We start from the raw sequence: 23,405 nt of genomic DNA on the forward strand, positions 1-23,405 counted from the left end.
ATGACAGAAAAGGACGATAATGAGCAAATCAGGGTCACAGATAAGAGAAATTTAGGTTGTACAGTACTGATGGTAACAGACCTAGCGACCCTCTTAGTACGCTTAGGGCAATCAGAAATAACATGAGCAGAATCACCACAGTAAAAACACAGCTTATTCTGACGTCTGAATCCCTGCCGTTCTGCTCTAGTCAAAATCCTATCACATTGCATAGGCTCAGGACTCCGCTCAGAGGACACTGCCATATGGTGCACAACTTTGCGCTCGCGCAGGCGCCGATCAATCTGAATGGCTAGAGACATAGATTCGCTCAAACCAGCGGGTGTGGGGAACCCCACCATAACATCTTTAAGGGCTTCAGAAAGACCCTTTCTGAAAATTGCTGCCAGAGCATCCTCATTCCATTTAGTGAGCACAGACCATTTTCTAAATTTCTGGCAGTATAATTCTGCCGCTTCCTGACCCTGACATAGGGCCAACAAGGTTTTTTCTGCATGATCCACAGAATTAGGTTCGTCATACAATAATCCGAGCGCTTGAAAAAATGCGTCTACATTAAGCAATGCCGGATTCCCTGATTCAAGGGAGAATGCCCAGTCCTGAGGGTCACCACGCAGCAGAGAGATGACAATCTTAACCTGCTGAATGGGATCACCAGAGGAACGGAGTTTCAAAGCAAAAAACAATTTGCAGTTATTTTTAAAGTTCAAAAACTTAGATCTGTCCCCAAAAAACAAATCAGGAGTAGGAATATTAGGCTCTAAAGCCGGAGTCTGGACAACACAATCTTGGATACTCTGTACTCTTGCAGCAAGTTGATCCACACGAGAAAACAAACCCTGAACATCCATGCCAGCGCCAAAATCCTGAACCGCCCAGAGATTAAGAGGAAAAAAAAGACAAAACAGACTGCAAAAAAAAAAATGGCTCAGAACTTTTTTTTTTCCTTCTTTTGCATATAATTCATTTTTGGCCAGTTGTACTGTTATGAACTGGTGGTTTAGGAGCAACATGGGACGAGCTCTGGAGGAGATGGTACCTGTACTAACCGCAGTTCCTGAGCTTATCACAACACTAGAAGTAGCCGTGGGATGTTCCTGTCACTCCCTAGACACCTCGTCACAGCCGGAGGACTAACTACCCCTAAAGATGGAAACAGGAAAGCTATCTTGCCTCAGAGAAAATCCCCAAAGGAAAGGCAGCCCCCCACAAATATTGACTGTGAGTGGAGAGGGAAATGACATACGCAGAATGAAATCAGAATGTAGCAAAGGAGGCCAGTCTAGCTAGATAGATAGAACAGGACAGAATACTGGGTGGTCAGTATAAAAAAAACTAGAAAAATCCACCACAAAGTTTACAAAAATCTCCACACCTGACTAAAGGTGTGGAGGGTAAATCTGCTTCCCAGAGCTTCCAGCTTAACTGAATAAATCCATATTGACAAGCTGGACAAGAAAAAACATAGAAAGAGCTGAACGATTAAGTCCACAATATGTGGACAGCAAAAGAACAAGCAATGACTTATCTTTGCTGAACTGGTCAGAATATCAGGGAAATCCAAGCAGAGATGTGAATCCAACCAGGAACCATTGACAACTGGCCCAGGCTGAAGGATAGAGCCAGGATAAATAGCCGAGCCAGAAAGACGATCAGTGGAAGCAGCTGCTGACTGCTAAATCCAAGGAGCAGCAGTTCCACTCAAAACCACCGGAGGGAGCCCAAGAGCAGAACTCACAAAAGTGCCACTTACAACCACCGGAGGGAGCCCAAGAGCGGAATTCACAACACTACCCCCTATTTTGTGAGTTCTGGTAAACTTGTTTAGGAGTTGTATCGGTTGCGCGTGACAATTTTTGGGCAATTGACACCCCTTGATTCTTTGTCTGCTTATAGCGTGTCCAGAATTCAGCAAAACAGAACAAAAGTCTAGCACAACAAGTTAAACCATTTTCCCCCAAAAGTGGTGGTTTGCATCTTAATGACCGAGCCAATTTTTATAATTCTGACCACTGTCCATTTATGAGGTTATAACTCTGGAACGCTTCAAAGGATCCTGGTGATTCTGACACTAGTTTCTCTTGACATATTGTACTTCATGTTAGTTGTAAAATTTCCTTGACATTACTTGAGATAATTTGTGAAAAAAATGGAAATTTGGCAAAAATTTAGAAAATTTTGCAATTTTCCAACATTGAATTTTCATGCCCTTAAATCACAAAGATATGTCACACAAAATACTTACTAAGTAACATTTTCCACATGTCTACTTTACATCAGCACAATTTTGGGACCACATCTCATTTGAAGTCATTTTGAGGGATCTATACGATAGAAAATACCCAAGTGTGACACCATTCTAAAAACTGCACCCCTCAAGGTGCTCAAAACCACATTCAAGAAGTTTATTAACCCTTCAGGTGTTTCACAGGAAGTTTTGGAATGTTTTAAAAAAAATGAACATTTAACTTTTTTCACAAAAAATTTACTTCTGATCCAATTTGTTTTATTTTACAAAGAATAACAGGAGAAAATGGACCCCAAAAGTTGTTGTACAATTTGTCCTGAGTACGCCAATACCCCATATGTGGGGGTAAACCACTGTTTGGGCACATGGCAGAGCTCGGAAGGGAAGGAGTGCCGTTCGACTTTTCAATGCAAAATTGGCTGGAATTGAGATAGGACGCCATGTGCGTGTGGAGAGCCCTGATGTGCCTAAACAGTGGAAACCCCCCAAAAGTGACACCATTTTGGAAAGTAAACCCCCTAAGAAACTTATATAGATGTGTTGTGAGCACTTTGAACCCCCAAGTGCTTCACAGAAGTTTATAATGTAGAGCCGTGAAAATTAAAAAAATCTTTTTTTTTCCACAAAAATGATTTTTAGCCCCCAATTTTGTATTTTGCCAAGGGTATCTGGAGAAATTTACCCAAAAAGTTGTTGTGCAATTTGTCCTGAGTACGCCGATACCCCATATGTGGGGGTAAACCACTGTTTGGGCGCTCGGCAGAGCTCCGAAGGGAAGGAGCACCGTTTTACTTTTTCAACGCAGAATTGTATGGATTGAGATCGGATGTCATGTTGCGTTTGCAGAGCCCATGGTGTGCCTAAACAGTAGAAACCTCCCAATTCTAACTCCAACCCTAATCCCAACACACCCCTAACCCAAATTCCAACCCTAACCATACCCCTAACCCTGACACACCCCTAACCCAACCGTAAACGTACTCCAAACCATAACCCCAACTCTAACTCCAACCCTAACTTTAGCCCTAACCCTAACTTTAGCCACCACCCTAACCCTAACTTTAACCCCAACCCTAACTTTAGCCCCAACCCTAACCCTAATTGGAAAATGGAAATAAATACATTTTTTTATTTTATTATTTTTCCCTAACTAAGGTGGTGATAATGGGATATTTGATTTACTATTTATAGCGGTTTTTTTATAGCGGGTTTTTATGTTTGGCAGCTGTCACATACTAAAAGACATTTTTTATTGGAAAAAAATATTTTTTGCTCTACCACATTCTGAGAGCTATAATTTTTCCATATTTTGGTCCATAGAGTCATGTAAGGTCTTGTTTTTTGCAGGACAAGTTAACGTTTTTATTGGTATCATTTTTGGGCACATGACTTTTTTGATAGCTTTTTATTCCAATTTTTGTTAGGAAGAATGAACAAAAACCAGCTATTTATTTTGGGGGAGGCGTTTATACCGTTCCGCATTTGGTAAAATTGATAAAGCAGTTTTATTCTTCAGGTCAGTACGATTACAGGGATACCTCATTTATATAATTTTTTTTATGTTTTAGCGCTTTTATACAATAAAAACTATTTTATAGAAAAAATAATTATTTTTGCATCGCTTTATTCTGAGGACTATAACTTTTTTATTTTTTTGCTGATGATGCTGTATGGTGGCTCGTTTTTTGCGGAACAAGATGACGTTTTCAGCGGTACAATGTTTATTTATATCCGTCTTTTTGATCGCGTGTTATTCCACTTTTTGTTTGGCGGTATGATGATAAAGCATTGTTTTTGCATAGTTGACCGCTCCTGGCACATAGTGCTGGATGTCAGCTGTGATAATCAGCTGACACCCGGCCGCGCTCACCCAGTGAGCACGGCTGATCGCGTTAGACGTACTATTCCGTCCATGGGAATTAGGGCCCGGGTCACATGGACGGAATAGTACGTCTAGTGGCAGAAAGGGGTTAACCAGTCTTCTCTGCCTCCCCACCCCCCTTTAAGCACTGTAAATTTATGCCTTTCTGTTTAGAAACCCCATGATTGGACTGAATGTCCCCATAGTTGGCCTCTCCGGGAAGTTAAAGTTCAGCATCTGGAAATTATTAACGTAATCACATAGAAACAGAGCAAACAGTTTAGCTGTAAGGATTTTGTACAGTTCTTACTTTAAGTCCCTTTATAACAAAACATGTGGCACTAACCATGCCTTGTACAATTGTATCTATGGATATCAGATTTTGCTATGTGAAAAATTGAAAAAAAAAAACTTAAGGATTTCTCTGGTGTTTCTGGAAGGGGAGTAACAAGGTAACAAGTCTGGGAAGAGACAGAAGGAGTGTGGGAGTAAAGGCCCCGTCACACATAGCGAGATCGCTAGCGATATCGCTGCTGAGTCACAAGTTTTGTGACGCAACAGCGACCTCAGTAGCGATCTTGCTATGTGTGACACGTACCAGCGATCAGGCCCCTGCTGCGAGATCGCTGGTCGTGTCGGAATGGCCTGGACCTTTTTTTGGTCGTTGAGGTCCCGCTGACATCGCTGAATCGGTGTGTGTGACACCGATCCAGCGATGTCTTCACTGGTAACCAGGGTAAACATCGGGTTACTAAGCGCAGGGCCGCGCTTAGTAACCCGATGTTTACCCTGGTTACCAGCGTAAATGTAAAAAAAAAACAAACACTACATACTCACCATCTGATGTCCGTCAGGTCCCTTGCCGTCTGCTTCCTGCTCTGAGTGCCGTACAGTGAGAGCACAGCACAGCAGTGACGTCACCGCTGCGATCTGCTCTCACTGTACGGCGGCACACAGTCAGAGCAGGAAGCAGACGGCAAGGGACCTGACGGACATCAGATGGTGAGTATGTACTGTTTGTTTTTTTTGGTAACCAGGGTAAACATCGGGTTACTAAGCGCGGCCCTGCACTTAGTAACCCGATGTTTACCCTGGTTACCCGGGTGCTGCAGGGGGACTTCGGCATCGTTGAAGACAGTTTCAACGATGCCGAAGTCGTTCCCCTGATCGTTGGTCGCTGGAGAGAGCTGTCTGTGTGACAGCTCCCCAGCGACCACACAACGACTTACCAACGATCACGGCCAGGTCGTATCGCTGGTCGTGATCGTTGGTAAATCGCTATGTGAGACGGGGCCTTAAGGCACAGCCAGATAATGCTCTGTACCAGCCTTGTTCAGCTATCTGCAAAAAGGGGATGAAAAACAAAAAATCCATATCAAATTTTTTTTAAAAAAGGGGGGCAAAGGATAATACAGATCGGTAGATGATGAAACTATTTTGGACAATTTCAATACTGATTACCAGCATAGTCTTACCTTGACGGAAAATACAAAGGCAAGAAGTCCCAGGCAGCAGAAATTCAAGTAGATGGTGTTGAAAAGCGACCAGATGATGTGATCCTGAACAGGAGGGCTCTCAGGCATCATTGTTACCACTGTGGACTGTACAGACTGGGGAGGATAACTCACAAACTCCACTTCTTCCTTTAGGGGTTGATAGGTTTGGGCATCATAACGAGGGGGATTATCAAGTTCCCGTTCAAACTTACAATTTTCCATGATTTCTGAAATGCAGATCAAGGAGTCTTCTCCGGGAGATTTTTGAGGAACGTATCTGTATGAGGGGGGAAAGAACAGTGAGGAAGGAGGAGCCTGGTGTTCCAAATAATAGGATTAGTTTCATTTCTCCTCCACATACCCTGACTGAACAGTTTCACTTTAAGGAAAAATGAAGGAGATGGCTGAAAAATGAATGATGAACATTTACTGGAAATGGGGAAGAATTATTTTTTAGGGGTCAACCCTCTACCTCAAGGGGTCAACCCTCTACCTCATGTGTCCGGCAAAAGGATCAATTGCCCTTTTGCCACCTCCACCGCTTCGTTATACACCAAGGAATAAGAAATATAGCATTAATATTTGAGCATTACATTTTACTTGATGTTGACATTATTGCCCCAATTCATGAAGAACGGCATTTTTCTTGCCAGTCTTGATGGGGTGTGCTAGAGCCAAATGCTCCCGATTCACGAAACAGTACATGTCTCTCCATGAATCTGGAGCATCTGATGAGTGGAGTACACCTCCGTGCTCCACGCCAGGAATATTAAGCTAGTCGATGACTGGGGTAAAATTTCTGACTTACGGAACACCACAGTTCGGCATGAACTAGAGGAGCCGAAAGATCACGGCACTGCCGTGCCTTTGTCATTTCATCAGCTCCACCCATTTTAGCATAGCTGGTTGAAAATGATAAAAAATTTTGTGCAACCTCAAGTTGCCCCCCAAAATTCTGGCAAAATTGCCTTAATGAATCGTGGGCCCATGTGTTCACTGTATAGCACTTATGTACATACATTTTGTCAGCCTTGTGTGGTAACTTAAAAGATTGTCCAGTCACACCAGATTGACCACCCATGAGGGCCGGACTGGGACTAAAATTCAGCCCTGGCATTTGAAGTTACACAGGCCCACTTGTCACATGGTGACTGTATAATATCTTTGTACACTTGTAGGTCACACGAAGTGAGGGTAGTGTAACACAATTATATAACATATAATCACAGCTGTATCCAGCATTACAGCTCAGTCCTATTTATTGCTTTTAGTTGCAGTACCAAGAAAAGCTGCTACTTTACCTACATAACTGGATCTCGTAGATAATGAAGGGATTGAGACGACCAAAGGCTATGGAACCTCATTCTGATGCTCCATAAACTTTACCTACAGCCAATTTTGGTTCTGCTGCGCAGCACGAGACCCGGTGACTCTGAAGAGGGGTGACATCAGTAACGTCACTGCTCTTCAGATATTCCGGTCTTGTACTGAGCTGGGCGACTGTGAAGAGCAGTATTGTTACTACTGTCACCGCTCTTCAGAGATGCTGGGTCTCGCCAGGTCTGGGCTAGTAGTGGGGGTGTCTGATAGACACCTCTCCATTACTTACACCAGGGATTGATAGCAGCTGACATTACGCAGCTGACACCAACCCTAAAAATCATTACACATACAAGAATTAAATTCTCTGGCGGCTGGGAAAAGCAGTAGAGTTAGTGCTATTCCCAGGCGCCGGGTGCTAACTACAACTGTCATCATCCTTGCCTGGTCTCCCTGTGAAGCATTTCTGTTGTATTTACATGCGCTGATCTCAGGCTACTAAATGAGTGTGATTGACGATACTGAAGTCGTTCGCTTGATTCCCGGCCTCTTTACACCAACTGAGAAAGAATGAAGGGAACAGAACAATCACAATTAGATCAATCTGTCCCCATACAGTATCATGTTATCAGCAGCACATCTACAGTTTACACCGGCGATGTGCTGCTGAGAACAAGGATTTCTGTTCCCACATAAACAATCCAATCACTCGATGAAGAGGCAGCATTTTGCTTGTTTAGTATAATACATACACCCCATAGTCCTCCATATATTATAATGTGCACCTCAGTGGTCCATATAGTATAATACACTCCTCAGTCCTCCATGTAGTATAATACACTCCTCAGTCCTCCATATAGTATAATACACTCCTCAGTCCTCCATATAGTATAATACACTCCTCATAGTCCTCCATATAGTATAATACACTCCTCAGTCCTCCATATAGTATAATACTCCTCAGTCCTCCATATAGTATAATACACTCCTCAGTCCTCCATGTAGTATAATACACTCCTCAGTCCTCCATATAGTATAATACACTCCTCAGTCCTCCATATAGTATAATACACTCCTCATAGTCCTCCATATAGTATAATACACTCCTCAGTCCTCCATATAGTATAATACACTCCTCAGTCCTCCATATAGTATAATACACTCCTCATAGTCCTCCTTATAGTATAATACACTCCTCAGTCCTCCATATAGTATAATACACTCCTCAGTCCTCCATATAGTATAATACACTCCTCAGTCCTCCATATAGTATAATACACTCCTCAGTCCTCCATATAGTATAATACACTCCCCAGTCCTCCATATAGTATAATACGCTCCACAGTCCTCCATATAGTATAATACACTCCTCATAGTCCTCCATATATTAAAATACACTGGTCAGTCCTCCATATAGTATAATACACTCCTCATAGTGCTCCACATAGTATAATGCACCGCCATAGTCATCCATATAGTACAATTCACTTCCCATAGTATAATGCACCCCATAGTTCTTCATATAGAATAATGTATTCCCCATAGTCCTCGATACAGTATAATGCAGCCCACATATAGTATAATGATGCCATCCCAGAGTATAATGCAGAAACCCCACAGAATATATTGTAGCCCCGAGTATAATGTAACCCCCCAGAGAATATAATGCAGCCCCCTCATATAGTATAATGCAGCCCCTGCATATATACTATATGGTAGCCTCCTCATAAAGCATAATGCAGCCCCCTATAGAATATAATGTAGCCCCTCCATAGAATACAATGCAGCCCTCCTCATATAGTATAATGCAGCTCCCCATAGAATATAATGCAGCCCCCTCATAGTGTATGATGCAATCACCCCTCATAGAATATAATAAATTTAATACATAGAATACATTAAATATAGAATATAATACAGACTACCTCCCCATAGAATATAATGTAGCCCCATAAAAGAGTATGATGCAATCCTCCCTCATAGACTGTAATATAGCCCCCCATAGAATATAATACAACCCCCATAGAATGTAATACAGTCAGCCATAGAATGTAATACAGCCCCCATAGAATGTAATACAGCCCCCCATAGAATGTAATACAGCCCCCCATAGAATGTAAGACAGTCCCCCATAGAATATAATACAACCCACAATAGAATGTAATACAGCCCCCCATAGAATGTAATACAGCCCCCATAGAAAATAATACAACCCCCCATAGAATGTAATACAGCCCCCCATAGAATGTAATACAGCCCCCCATAAAATGTAATGTAGCCCCCCCAATAGCCCCACAATCCAGTTATCACTCATTGATATATTTTAAAAAAACATACAATCCTCACCTCTCCTCGTGCCCCGCGCTGCTCCTGGCTCCGGTCTCAGTGGCCGCAGTCTGCCAGCACACAGCAGGTACGCGATGATATGACGTCATTGCGCACCCGCAGTGTCAGAGGCAGAGCAGGAAATAATAGGCGAGGGAACATCAGCAGACGCTCTCTCCTCCATCATTGCATTCAACTGTACCGGCGTCATAGACGCCGGTTTAGTTGAAGGCAGCGGCATTGGTGGGGGAGTGAGTCGGCGCTGGCGGGGGGAGTCGGCCCAGTGGCAGAGCGTGCAGGGATCGAGCAGCCCACTACTGGCACCGGCCCTTCTGGCATTTGCCAGAAGTGCCCAATGGCCTGTCCGGCCCTGCCACCCATCCATTCTGTGTGTAGTAATGGCTGCCAGGTACTGCAGAAGGGCTCCTATTTGAAGGTAGCATCCGCTACACACTGAATGGAGATGTGCAGCTCAGTTCAACGACACCAATTCATCTCAGCTGTTACACCAGAAAAGTCGTCACATAGTTGCGCAACATGAAACTGCGAAAAAAAAAAAAGGTGACCAGGCGTTTTCACGCTATTTTCTTACACAGCTCCAAGAAAGTAGGCAAAGCTGAGGTGGGGCGGAGCGTGGTAGGGCATGATGAGTGGTGGCATTTTTTTATGCCATAAATCTTACTCAATTCCTTGACTATAGTACAATTTTTGGCAAGGTGCACAATACTTCGTGCCTCCCCTGGTCAACTATGAGACACGTGCATGGCATGTTATCTTTCCAAGAAAAAAAAAGCACAATGGATATTTGAAAAACTTTTTTCCTGCAAATGAACAAATTTCATTTTAACACTTTTCACAGTTCTTGCTGGTTACAAATTAAATGGGTTGTCCAAGTTTGTGATGAAAGTAAGCAGTGCACACTGCTAGGGTTCTCCGCAGAGGCGTATCTAGACGTTCAGCTCAGGGGGGTGAGACATCTCAGTGGGCCCCTAACCTCTGACTACAACTATGGTGGCGCACCCTAATAGTGGATGTGGGATAACCTCAGCAGATGATCCTGCTGTAAGTTAAAAAAAAATCTCCACAGAGACCAATACTGATATTACTGCTATATTGTGACCATATAGTGGTAGATACCAGTCCTACAAAGCATACAAGTGATTACAGTACACTACACTTATGGATGGTGACTTACAGAGGATGTTCTTTCTGATGGAATCGTTCACTTTTCTCGTCTTTTCCATCTGGTCCAGACCGACATGACAACTTCTCCAGCCAGCAATCAGCTGCAGAGATTACAACAAAGACATCTGACTTCTCATTTCCAGCACTGTCTATATCTATCCCCGAACCTGCACAAACTCCTTATCCTGCCTGTAGCCCAATACTGAGCCGCTGCTGTTGTGTCTCTATTACTGCTCTTGCTTTGTGGTACAAAAACAATGCTTGTCATACTGCTGCATATTGTAATGCCACCACTGTGCCATTACATAGTAAAATATCTCCTTTGTGCCCTCACAGTAGGCCAAACTCTTTACAGGCCCCCACAGTAGTACCCACTCTGTATAATAGCCCCACAGTAGCTCCCACACTGTATATACACCCCTACACTGTATGATGGCCCAACAGAAGCCTTCAAACTGTATAATGGCCCCCACATTATCTACCACACTGTATAAGTTCCGTATTAGTTCCCATGCTGTAATATGACCCCCGAATTAGCTCCCACACTGTAATGACACCCACATTAGCTCCCATGCTGTATAATGGAACCCGCAATAGCTCCCACACTGTATAATGGCCCCTCTATTAGCTCCCATGCTGTGCAATGACCCCCGCATTAGCTCCCATGCTGTATAATGGAACTCACAATAGCTCCCGCTCCTTAGATTCTGGTCTCTGTCTGTCCCTGTGGGCTGCTACTTGCACAGCCTTGATATATATATGACAGAGCTAAATAGAAGAAAACAGAAACAGCCAGTGGGTGCGTATAGAGGTTAACATATGGGTACAGCTCCCTGAATGTATCCAGGTAAGCCTAAAAGAATACTCGTGTCTGGACAAGACCCCAAAGAGGGAAACTGAAATAAGGGAAACAGAAAAAAAAAAAGAGGGGGAGGTAGAATATTACCAATCTAAAGAAAAAAGTACACCCCCTGACTCGTCTATTCCTTTCTTTTTTCCCCTTCCCCACCTTTGGGGGTCTTGTTGTCTAGACTCATTATATGTTCAGGGGCCTGCACCCACACTTGATTTTCTATACGCACCAACTTGCTGTTTCCATTTTCTCCTGTCTGGTTATTTATCATATATTCATCCTCAACTTTTTTTAATAAAATGTTTTACAATGGCATTTTTGTGTTTACCACCTTGGATTTGGATTTACTGATATTACATCATGCAGACACTAGTCTGGAGGATCCTGATATCCCGGCCATAGGACTGCATCACTATATATATATATATATATATATATATATATATATATACACTCACCGGCCACTTTATTAGGTACACCATGCTAGTAACGGGTTGGACCCCTTTTGCCTTCAGAACTGCCTCAATTCTTCGTGGCATAGATTCAACAAGGTGCTGGAAGCATTCCTCAGAGATTTTTGTCCATATTGACATGATGGCATCACACAGTTGCCGCAGATTTGTCGGCTGCACATCCCAAAGATGCTCCATACAAGGCAGGATGGATCCATGCTTTCATGTTGTTTACGCCAAATTCTGACCCTACCATCCGAATGTCGCAGCAGAAATCGAGACTCATCAGACCAAGCAACGTTTTTCCAATCTTCTACTGTCCAATTTCGATGAGCTTGTGCAAATTGTAGCCTCAGTTTCCTGTTCTTAGCTGAAAGGAGTGGTACCCGGTGTGGTCTTCTGCTGCTGTAGCCCATCTGTCTCAAAGTTCGACGCACTGTGCGTTCAGAGATGCTCTTAGGCCTACCTTGGTTGTAACGGGTGGCGATTTGAGTCACTGTTGCCTTTCTATCAGCTCGAACCAGTCTGCCCATTCTCCTCTGACCTCTGGCATCAACAAGGCATTTCCGCCCACAGAACTGCCGCTCACTGGATTTTTTTTCTTTTTCGGGCCATTCTCTGTAAACCCTAGAGATGGTTGTGCGTGAAAATCCCAGTAGATCAGCAGTTTCTGAAATACTCAGACCAGCCCTTCTGGCACCAACAACCATGCCACGTTCAAAGGCACTCAAATCACCTTTCTTCCCCATACTGATGCTCGGTTTGAACTGCAGGAGATTGTCTTGACCATGTCTACATGCCTAAATGCACTGAGTTGCCGCCATGTGATTGGCTGATTAGAAATTAAGTGTTAACAAGAAGTTGGACAGGTGTACCTAGTAAAGTGGCCAGTGAGTGTATATATATATATATATATATATATATATATATATATATATATACAGTATATATATATATGCAGTATATATATATGCAGTATATATATACCGTATATACTCGAGTATAAGCCGACCCGAGTATAAGCCGACCCCCCTAATTTTGCCACAAAAAACTGGGAAAACTTATTGACTCGAATATAAGCCTAGGGTGGAAAATGCAGCAGCTACCGGTGAATTTCAAAATTAAAAATAGATACTCCATACCGTTCATTATGGCCCCATAGATGCTCCACATAAAGCTGTGCCACATATAATGCTCTGCACCGTTCATTATGGCCCCATAGATGCTCCACATAAAGCTGTGCCATATATAATGCTCTGCACCGTTCATTATGGCCCCATAGATGCTCCACATAAAGCTGTGCCATATATACAATGCTCTGCACCGTTGCCCCATAGCTGTGCCATATATATAATGCTCTGCACCATTGCCCCATACCTGTGCCATATAGTGCTCTGCACCATTGACCCATAGCTGTGCCATATAGTGCTTTGCACCATTGCCCCATAGCTGTGCCATATAGTGCTCTGCACCGTTGCCCCATAGCTGTGCCATATAGTGCTCTGCACCGTTGCCCCATAGCTGTGCCATATAGTGCTCTGCACCGTTGCCCCATAGCTGTGCCATATAGTGCTCTGCACCGTTGCCCCATAGCTGTGCCATATAGTGCTCTGCACCGTTGCCCCATAGCTGTGCCATATAGTGCTCAGCACCATTGCCCCATACCTGTGCCATATAGTGCTCTGCACCGTTGCCCCATAGCTGTGTCATATAGTGCTCTGCACCGTTGCCCCATACCTGTGCCATATAGTGCTCTGCACCATTGACCCATAGCTGTGCCATATATGCTCTGCACCATTGCCCCATACCTGTGCCATATAGTGCTCTGCACCATTGACCCATACCTGTGCCATATAGTGCTCTGCACCATTGACCCATAGCTGTGCCATATAGTGCTCTGCACCATTGACCCATAGCTGTGCCATATATGCTCTGCACCATTGCCCCATAGCTGTGCCATATAGTGCTCTGCACCGTTGCCCCATAGCTGTGCCATATATGCTCTGCACCGTTGCCCCATACCTGTGCCATATATATAATGCTCTGCACCGTTGCCCCATACCTGTGCCATATATATAATGCTCTGCACCATTGCCCCATAGCTGTGCCATATAGTGCTCTGCACCGTTGCCCCATAGCTGTGCCATATATGCTCTGCACCGTTGCCCCATAGCTGTGCCATATATGCTCTGCACCATTGCCCCATACCTGTGCCATATATAATGCTCTGCACCATTGCCCCATAGCTGTGCCATATAGTGCTCTGCACCGTTGCCCCATAGCTGTGCCATATATGCTCTGCACCGTTGCCCTATAGCTGTGCCATATAGTGCTCTGCACCGTTGCCCCATAGATACTCCACATAAAACTGTGCCATTGCTGCTGCTGCTGCAATAAAAAAAAAAAAAGACATACTCACCTCTCTTGCTTGCAGCTCCTCAGCGTCCGGTCCCGGCGTCTCTCCGCACTGACTGATCAGGCAGAGGGCGCCGCGCACACTATATGCGTCATCGCGCCCTCTGACCTGCACAGTCAGTGCGGAGAGACGCCGGGAAGATGGCGCGGCGCCCGGCGTGTGGAACGAGGGAAGGTGAATATGACATACTTACCTGCTCCCGGCGTCCCGCTCCTTCCCCCGGACAGCTGGTCTTCGGTGCCGCAGCCTCTTCCTCTATCAGCAGTCACCGGCACCGCTTCATTAGAGAAATGAATAGGCGGCTCCGCCCCTATGGGAGGTGGAGCAGCCTATTCATTTCTCTAATGAGCGGTCCCATGTGACTGCTCAGGGGAAGAGGCTGCGGCACCCGGAGACCTTGGGACGGGCAGGGGGAGCGACAGGAACGCCGGAACTAGGTGAGTATATGACAGTCCTCACCCGCCGACCCCACCACCGATCATGACTCGAGTATAAGCCGAGAGGGGCACTTTCAGCCCAAAAATTTGGGCTGAAAATCTCGGCTTATACTCGAGTATATACGGTATATATATATAATCTATCCTATAGCCGAGGTCCTATCAGACCAGTGTATGTATATGCACTGCTCAAAAAAATGAAGGGAACACTTAAACAACAGAATATAACTCCAAGTAAATCAAACTTCTGAAAAATCAAACTGTCCACTGAGGAAGCAACACTGTTTGACAATTTCACATGCTGTTGTGCAAATGGAATAGACAACAGATGGAAATTATTGGGACTTATCAAGACACCCTCAATAAAGGAGTGGTTCTGAAGGTGGGGGCCACAGACTACAATTCAGTACCAATGCTTTCTGGCTGATGTTTTGGTCACTTTTGAATGTGGGTTGTGCTTTCACACTCGTTGTAGCATGAGATGGACTCTACGTACAACCCACACAAGTGGCTCAGGTAGTGCAGCTCATCCAGGATGGCACATCAATGCAAGCTGCTGTTGGCGTTCCTCAAGGATCAGTCCTAGGCCTCCTCCTCTTCTCTTTGTATACTGCCCCTATTGGACAAACAATCAGTAGATTTGGTTTCCAGTACCATCTCTATGCTGACGACACCCAATTATACACTTCTTCTCCTGTTATCACGCCGACGTTTTTAGAAAACACCAGTGATTGTCTTACCGCTGTTTCTAACATCATGTCCTCCCTCTATCTGAAACTGAACCTGTCAAAAACTGAACTCCTCGTGTTCTCTCCCTCTATTAACCTACCTTTGCCTGACATTGTCATCTCCGCGTGCGGTTCCACCATTACTCCAAAGCAACATGCCCGCTGCCTTGGGGTCATACTTGATTCGGAGCTTTCATTCACCCCCCACATCTGATCACTGGCTCACTTTTCTTATCTGCATCTCAAAAACATTTCTAGAATTCGCCCTTTTCTTACTTTCGACTCTGCAAAAACTCTTACTGTTTCACTTATTCATTCTCGTCTGGACTATTGTAACTCTCTACTAATCAGCCTCCCTCTTACCAAACTCTCCACGCTCCAATCTGTCCTGAATGCTGCTGCCAGGATCATATTCCTCACCAACCATTACACCGATGCCTCTACCTTGTGCCAGTCATTACACTGGCTACCCATCCACTCCAGAATCCAGTACAAAACTACTACCCTCATCCACAAAGCACTCCATGGCTCAGCACCACCCTACATCTCCTCTCTGGTCTCAGTCTACCACCCTACCCGTGCCCTCTGCTCCGCTAATGACCTCAGGTTAGCATCCTCAATCAGAACCTCCCACTCCCGTCTCCAAGACTTTACACGTGCTGCGCTGACTCTTTGGAATGCACTACCTAGATTAATATTAATACGACTAATCCCCAATCTCCACAGTTTTAAGCGTGCCCTAAAAACTAATTTGTTTGGATTGGCCTACCACCTCAACGCATTAACCTAACTATCCCTGTGTGGCCCATTCAAAAAAAAAAAAACATAATCAGGTTCCTCGCATCATGTTCTCATACACTTCATGCAGTTAACAGCCTCTGTGTCTGTACTGCTACATACTTCGGCAGTTAACTGGTTCATGCAGCTTTACATGAACACCCGAGCCTTACACTATGGCTGGTCCAAATAACTAAAGCAATTGTTACCATCCACCTCTCGTGTCTCCCCTTTTCCTCATAGTTTGTAAGCTTGCGAGCAGGGACCTCATTCCTCTTGGTATCTATTTTGAACTGTGATTTCTGTTATGCTGTAATGTCTATTGTCTGTACAAGTCTCCTCTATAATTTGTAAAGTGCTGCGGAATATGTTGGCGCTATAAAAATAAAATTATTATTATTATAATTAAAATTATTATTATTATTATCTGTGGCAAGAAGGTTTGCCGTGTCTGTCAGCGTAGTGTCCAAAGGCTGGAGGCGCTACCAGGAGACAGACCAGTACACCAGGAGACGTGAAGGGGGCCGTAGGCAGGCAACAACCCAGCAGCAGGATCGCTACCTCAGCCTTTCTTGAAGGAGGAGCAGGAGGAGCACTGCCAGAGCCCTGCAAAATGACCTCCAGCAGGCCACAAATGGGCATGTGTCTGCACAAATGGTTAGACACTGACTCCATGAGGATGGTCTGAGGGCCTGACGTCCACAAATGGGGGTTGTGAGCACAGCCCAACACCATGCAGGACGCTTGGCATTTGCCACAGAACACCAGGATTAGCAAATTCACTACTGTTGCGCTGTGCTATTCACAGAAGAAAGCAGGTTCACACTGAGCACATGTGACAGACGTGACAGAGTCTGGAGATGCAGTGGAGAATGATCTGCTGCCTGCAACAGCCTTCAGCTTGACTGGTATGGCAGTGGGTAATAAATGGTGTGTGTGGGGATATTTCTTTGGAGGGCCGCACAGCCCTCCATGTGCTCGCCAGAGGTAGCCTGACTGCCATTAGGTACCAAGATGAGATCCTCAGACCCCTTGTGAGACCATATGCTGGTGCAGTTGGCCCTGGATTCCTAATAATGCAGGACAATGCCAGACCTCATGTGGCTGGAGTGGGTCAGCAGTTCCTGCAAGATGAAGGCATTGAAGCTATGGACTGGCCCACCTGTTCCCCAGACCTGAATCCGATAAATCACATCTGGGACATCATGTCTCGCTCCATCCACGAAAGTCACGTTGCCCCAAAGACTGTCCAGGAGTTGGCGGATGCTTTAGTCCAGGTCTGGTAGGAGATCCCTCAGGAGACCATCCGCCGCCTCATCAGGAGCATGCCCAGGCATCGTAGGGAGGTCATACAGGCACGTGGAGGCCACACACAATACTGAGCATCTTTTCCTTGTCATGACCATGAGGCATTTTCACTGAAGTTGGATCAGCCTGTAATTTGATTTTCCACTTTCATTTTAAGTATCATTCCAAATCCAGACCTCCATGGGATATTCATTTTGATTTACATTGATAATTGTTATGTTTTACTGTTATGAACACATTCCACTATGCAATGAATAAAAATTTGCAACTGGAATATTTCATTCAGAGATATCTAGGATGTGGGATTTTAGTGTTCCCTTTATTTTTTTGAGTATATATATATATATATATATATATATATATATATATATATATATATAAACCATACAAAAAGAGAAAAGAATATGCGGCACTCACCCCTAGATAGCAGTGATGTTCGTGAACTTTATTGGAGAAAATATATACAAAACATCCGTCAGGACATCAGGAGTACAGGTATGCAGGAGGGTGCGGTATTGGAGTGTGGACGATGGCCGTTTCGCACTAGACCCGTCAAAGCACACTTTTGTGCGAAACGGCCGTCGTCCACACTCCAATAACGCACCCTCCTGCATACCTGTACTCCTGATGTCCTGACGGATGTTTTGTATATATTTTCTCCAATAAAGTTCACGAACATCACTGCTATCTTGGGGTGAGTGCCGCATATTCTTTTCTCTTTTTGGATGGTTTATGGAATATTCCTGATATTTTCATGCAGAGCACCAAAAAACCCTTAGCGTTCGTGACGCCTGATTACCAGCTGTCCACTTTTAGTCCTGTCTATTGGAAACTCACATCGCTCTAGTGCCGATCGGGTGATGCTTGGGTAACTCGCACTAACAGTGACCTGATCTGTGTAACAGTTCAAGCAGCCGCCATAAATATACTGTGCCTTAGAGACTGCAGATACAAGACAAGAATATTAGGAGAGCAGCGAAGTAGAACAGTACAGTAGAAGTGTGAGCTGTTACTTACACCACTGTGTCCCTCCCCGTCCTGCTCCTCTCTGGCTGGAAAAAGCAACGCCTTCCTGACTGCTCTGTAGCAGACACGCCTACTCAGTGTGCAATGTGGGCGTGTCTGCAGTATACTGGAGGCAGCTGTCAGGTACAGTGCTGGCACCCAGCGTGTATGCAGCATCCCGGGAAGGGGGGGGATATGTCCCCCTGTCTCTCTTTGGCCACTGCCCGCGGTAGTGCAGGGAGGTCATGTCTCCCTGCTCTACCCCAGAGCTTAACTATATCTGCGAGCTGATATAATTGAGTGTAGTGTAGCTCCCCTGGTAGCTATGCTACTGGTTCTCCATGATAGGAGGAAAAAAATTCTAGCGTCAGAATCCTGAGTTAAAAACCACGAGTTTATTCAGAAATTAAATTTAAAAAAAAGTCACAAAACCATCACCCAAGAAAGCGTTAGAAAATCTAGCAAATGCACTTCAGACAATGGGTACCATTACCGTATGAGGAATGTCAAGTCTTAACGCATTTATTGTAAAAAATGCAAGCCGGCACTAATAAACCCAACAGCTGGAACCTCTGCAGTTACTAAATAATATAACTTGACATGGCTTCTACTACATAGAGATCAGGAGGCAGACCACATCTGCTGAAGATCTGAAATCCAGGGGCGGACAAACCATTGATGTGACCCTTGCTGCTGCACAGGGGCCCAGTAGGCCCATTTCTACCTCCAAAGCAGGAGGAATTGTGCACGATTATGAGCTCTTGGGCTGCAAAGGGCCCATGCATTGTATTTGCACAGGGGGATCTTCTGTCTGTCCGCCAGTGCTGAAAGCGATAAATTACTTTACTGTAACCCTCATTTTCATCAGCTCACTCATGTTCCTGCTGCTTGCATCCCTGCCCCCACAACGTCTCTGGGTAAACAAAGCAGGAGAACAGAGAATTAGGTTCTCCCATCTCACACTCCTCACCTGCAACCCTACTGTATCATGTTCTGTCTTCAGTGCAGATGACTCAACAGCGTTAACATGTCTGTATCAGCCATCTTGCACCCTGATCGGCATGCTCTGCAGATTTTGGAGCTTTCGCTCCTCACTCACCAGGCTGTCCTGCTCAATGGATAGAGCTGTAGCCTTGCAGCAATGAGGTCCTGGGTTGAAGTCCCACCGAGGACAACAACATCTGCAATCTGATATTGATGACTCATCTGAATGATCAATCATCAATATCATTAAGCTGACAAGATCTTTATTATTACAAAGCATTAGAAACACAATATAACGACAAAAAAAAGAGCCAATGTCACAGAGCCCAATAAAGAAACAAAGCACAATTATTCTGACTCTTCAAGGCAGTATGAGTCTCGAAATCCTTAGCCATCAATCCCTTAGATAACTGTATGAGTGTTGTACTCACATGCCAGGCGTCCTAAGATATTGCAAGTCACTGCCAGCTGAGTTGGCACTAAGAGTCCAGGAGAAACAGTTGATATTCTGTGAAATCTTGTAGTAAGTACAATGCAGCAGGTGGAAAGGGTAATCCCAAACAGAGAAGCATACATGTGCATCCAAAGATGGCTACAGCAAACTGACACTGAAGAAGGGAGGGGCAGGGGCTAACATCATCAACTGCAGGAGAGACAAAGGGACAAACGTAGAGGGCAGAGCTTCTCCCTAGGAGCAATAGAATGCAATACATAAAGGTAGAAAAATACACAACAAGCTGTTCCCATTCATGGGACTGGGACACAACAACAAGTCTTCATAAACTACAGTCAAACAATTGTATACCACCTAAAATTATGATGCACAACTACAGTATATATAGAAAATCATAATTTATTAAATAAAAAAATATATGACAAATAAATAATACAGGGGAAAACAGAGGGTGGAAATAAATGCAGGATGTCACAGGATATGTACAAATTACCACACTATTAACAATAATACAGCAAAAAATCAAACCATGTAGGTAAATTACAAAGATTATTATTGTGTGGACAATAAAACAAATTCAATATATCTCATGTTAAGTACCCACATTACATGATCCCCAAAACCTATGGTAAGGTAATGGCATATAGGGTGATTACACAGGTCAACAAAAAAAAATTTTTTTTCTGGTGTCCAAAATATTTTAATGAATTTGGGGTATTTTTGGTGTGCTGATTCTGAATATGTCATCAGTTTTGCCAGATTGGCTCAAGTTTTTGAGATTTTTGGTATCTTATTTATAGCACTTGTTGGTAAATGCGACGCATCATCTCATTAATTTCTTTGGATTAGTACTTGAACTGAGCAGTTCTCAATATAGTTTTGTGTTAATTAGTGTTCTAAAAGTTTGTTCATAGCTTGATTTTTGCACTAACTTTATGTTGTTGTCTGTTTTCCAGTGAAAAGCATGAACTCATCAAGAAGAAGTTGTCTTAACGATCCAGACTCATTCTGTTACATTTGTGGTGAATACACACTGCCAAAACATAGAAGAAACATAACAGACTTCGTAAAAAAAGTGTATTTTGCCTATTTTGGGGTTATGCTTGGGGACCAAGACAAGTTTTGGGCACCACACATAGTGTGCAAAGCATGTATCGAATTATTACGAAAATGGAGCAAAGGACAAAGAAAAAGCTTCAGATTTGGTGTTCCAATGGTGTGGAGAGAGCCAAAAAATCATCATGATGACTGTTATTTCTGTGCAGTGCAAGTGCAAGGATTCAATAAGCATAAGAAACGAAAATGGGAGTAACATGGAATCTGCAAGAAGGCCTGTCCCTCATTGTGAAGATGTGCCTGTACCTGTGTTTACCATAAATAACAGTCATCATGATGATTTTTTGGCTCTCTCCACACCATTGGAACACCAAATTTGAAGCTTTTTCTTTGTCGTTTGCTCCATTTTCGTAATAATTCGATACATGCTTTGCACACTATGTGTGGTGCCCAAAACTTGTCTTGGTCCCCAAGCATAACCCCAAAATAGGCAAAATACACTTTTTTTTATGAAGTCTGTTATGTTTCTTCTATGTTTTGGCAGTGTGTATTCACCACAAATGTAACAGAATGAGTCTGGATCGTTAAGACAACTTCTTCTTGATGAGTTCATGCTTTTCACTGGAAAACAGACAACAACATAAAGTTAGTGCAAAAATCAAGCTATGAACAAACTTTTAGAACACTAATTAACACAAAACTATATTGAGAACTGCTCAGTTCAAGTACTAATCCAAAGAAATTAATGAGATGATGCGTCGCATTTACCAACAAGTGCTATAAATAAGATACCAAAAATCTCAAAAACTTGAGCCAATCTGGCAAAACTGATGACATATTCAGAATCAGCACCCCAAAAATACCCTAAATTCGATGAAATATCTTTGGCACCAAAAATGCTGTTGACCAGTGTTATCATTAAAAATTATTATACATGCCAATGTCCAATATCAGGAAAAGTGCAGTGCATACTAAAATGAATAAATCAATAATGTCACCCAATTGTAAACAACTGTTGCAAGCATAAAGGAATACTCCTATAAAGACAAAGTGACATAGTGCCATAAAGTGCAAAGAGGAGATCAAGTGGAATACTAACCAGTGGGAGAACCCGTGGCAGCCCGCACCTGCCCGACGCGCGTTTCGCCTGAGCTTTGACGAAACGCGAGATTGTCATTCGCAAACGAGTCTGCACTGAAATGCCTGAGATGGACATCAGCGCTGGAGAGTGGCCAGGTAAGGAGAAAGATTTTTTGTTTTTTTTTGTTTACTGAATGCGGCAAGCCCGGGGCAGATTGGAGACACAGGGGGGCAGGATGCGAGACACAGGGGGGCAGGATCATGGTGCAGGATGGATTGGTAGGATCATAGGACAGATGGGGCGGAATGGGAAAACATATGGCTGGAGCCTGGAATGAGATATACGGGGCCAGGAAGGAGGATATTATTACAGTAGGGGCTAACTAAGGAATATTACTGCAGTGATATATTTATTTTATTTTTTGAGAATACTGTTTTAAATGGGTGGAGGGGCGGTCCTGTTACTGTGCAGAGCGACACTATGTTAAGTAAAATTAAGTAATGTGTTCTGCAAGCGGTGCTCTAGATAACTTATTTTCTGCAGAGATGATTCCTGAATTCATGAGGTTGAAAAGAATATGCACCACGGAAGAAGATTTTATGCGGCAAGCATCAGATCTGGCCTACAGGCTAGCTGACCGTGGATATAGTAAAAGGATTATTAAAAGAGGTTTCAAAAAAGCAATTAGGCATTCTAGAGAGGAGCTCCTGTATAAGCAGAATATGATTAAAAAGGAGTCAACAGAGACCTCCAATTATGTAAGATTCATTACTGAAAATAACAAGCAATGGCCTGAATTGATTACAATATTTGAAAAGCATTGGGCTATCTTACAATCTGATCCCATTCTAAGAAAGATTTTATCAAAACGACCACTTTTAACCCCCAGACGGTCTAAGAATTTGGGCGACTTCCTGGTACACAGCCATTATTTAAATCAATCTATGGGGAAAATAGAAACAAAATTCCAAGGGTTCTTTCCGTGCAATGATTGTAAAGCGTGTAGTAATCATTTTAAAAGTACATGCTTTCATAATCATGATGGCACGAGAACATTTAAGATCTGGAAAAAACTTACCTGCTCCTCAAAGGGGGTAGTGTACCACGCATGCTGCCCATGCAAGAAGGTATATATAGGCCTCACCACTCGGGAACTGAGAATAAGAACTAGAGAACACGTAAGAGACATAGAAAAAGCGTCTGTAGTGGAAGATATCACACTGCTGAAAACTCTCCCGAGGCACTTCAAGTCCTTTCATAAATGCGATCCCTCTGGCTTGAGGATACAGGCTATCGATCAGGTGTGTTTGGGGCCCAGAGGAGGTAATCTGAGTAAAGCCCTGGCCCAGAGAGAAAGTAAAAGGATTTACCTCCTGGGCACTATGGCTCCAGATGGCCTAAATGAAAATTTAGGGTTTA

At 43.8% G+C, this 23,405-nt stretch overlaps 1 protein-coding gene across 2 annotated transcripts in view; it reads right to left on the reverse strand.

Moving 5' to 3' along the window:
• Positions 1-23,205, reverse strand: part of LOC143806874 (dispanin subfamily A member 2b-like) — a 29,452-nt gene extending 6,247 nt beyond the window's left edge. The window contains exons 1-2 of one of the 2 annotated variants that reach the window (XM_077287854.1): positions 23,065-23,205; positions 5,585-5,882 (exon numbers count right to left, since the gene is read on the reverse strand). In XM_077287854.1, the coding sequence (XP_077143969.1) occupies positions 5,585-5,882; positions 23,065-23,105 (339 nt within the window). In that variant the 5' untranslated portion in view covers positions 23,106-23,205. Of the gene's footprint in view, positions 1-5,584; positions 5,883-19,826; positions 20,019-23,064 lie in introns of those variants that run through there. The other variant, XM_077287855.1, reaches the window with a different exon arrangement.
• Between the last annotated feature and the right edge of the window lie 200 nt (positions 23,206-23,405).

Source organism: Ranitomeya variabilis, chromosome 2 (assembly GCF_051348905.1).
Source record: "Ranitomeya variabilis isolate aRanVar5 chromosome 2, aRanVar5.hap1, whole genome shotgun sequence".
Classification (NCBI taxonomy): domain Eukaryota; kingdom Metazoa; phylum Chordata; class Amphibia; order Anura; family Dendrobatidae; genus Ranitomeya; species Ranitomeya variabilis.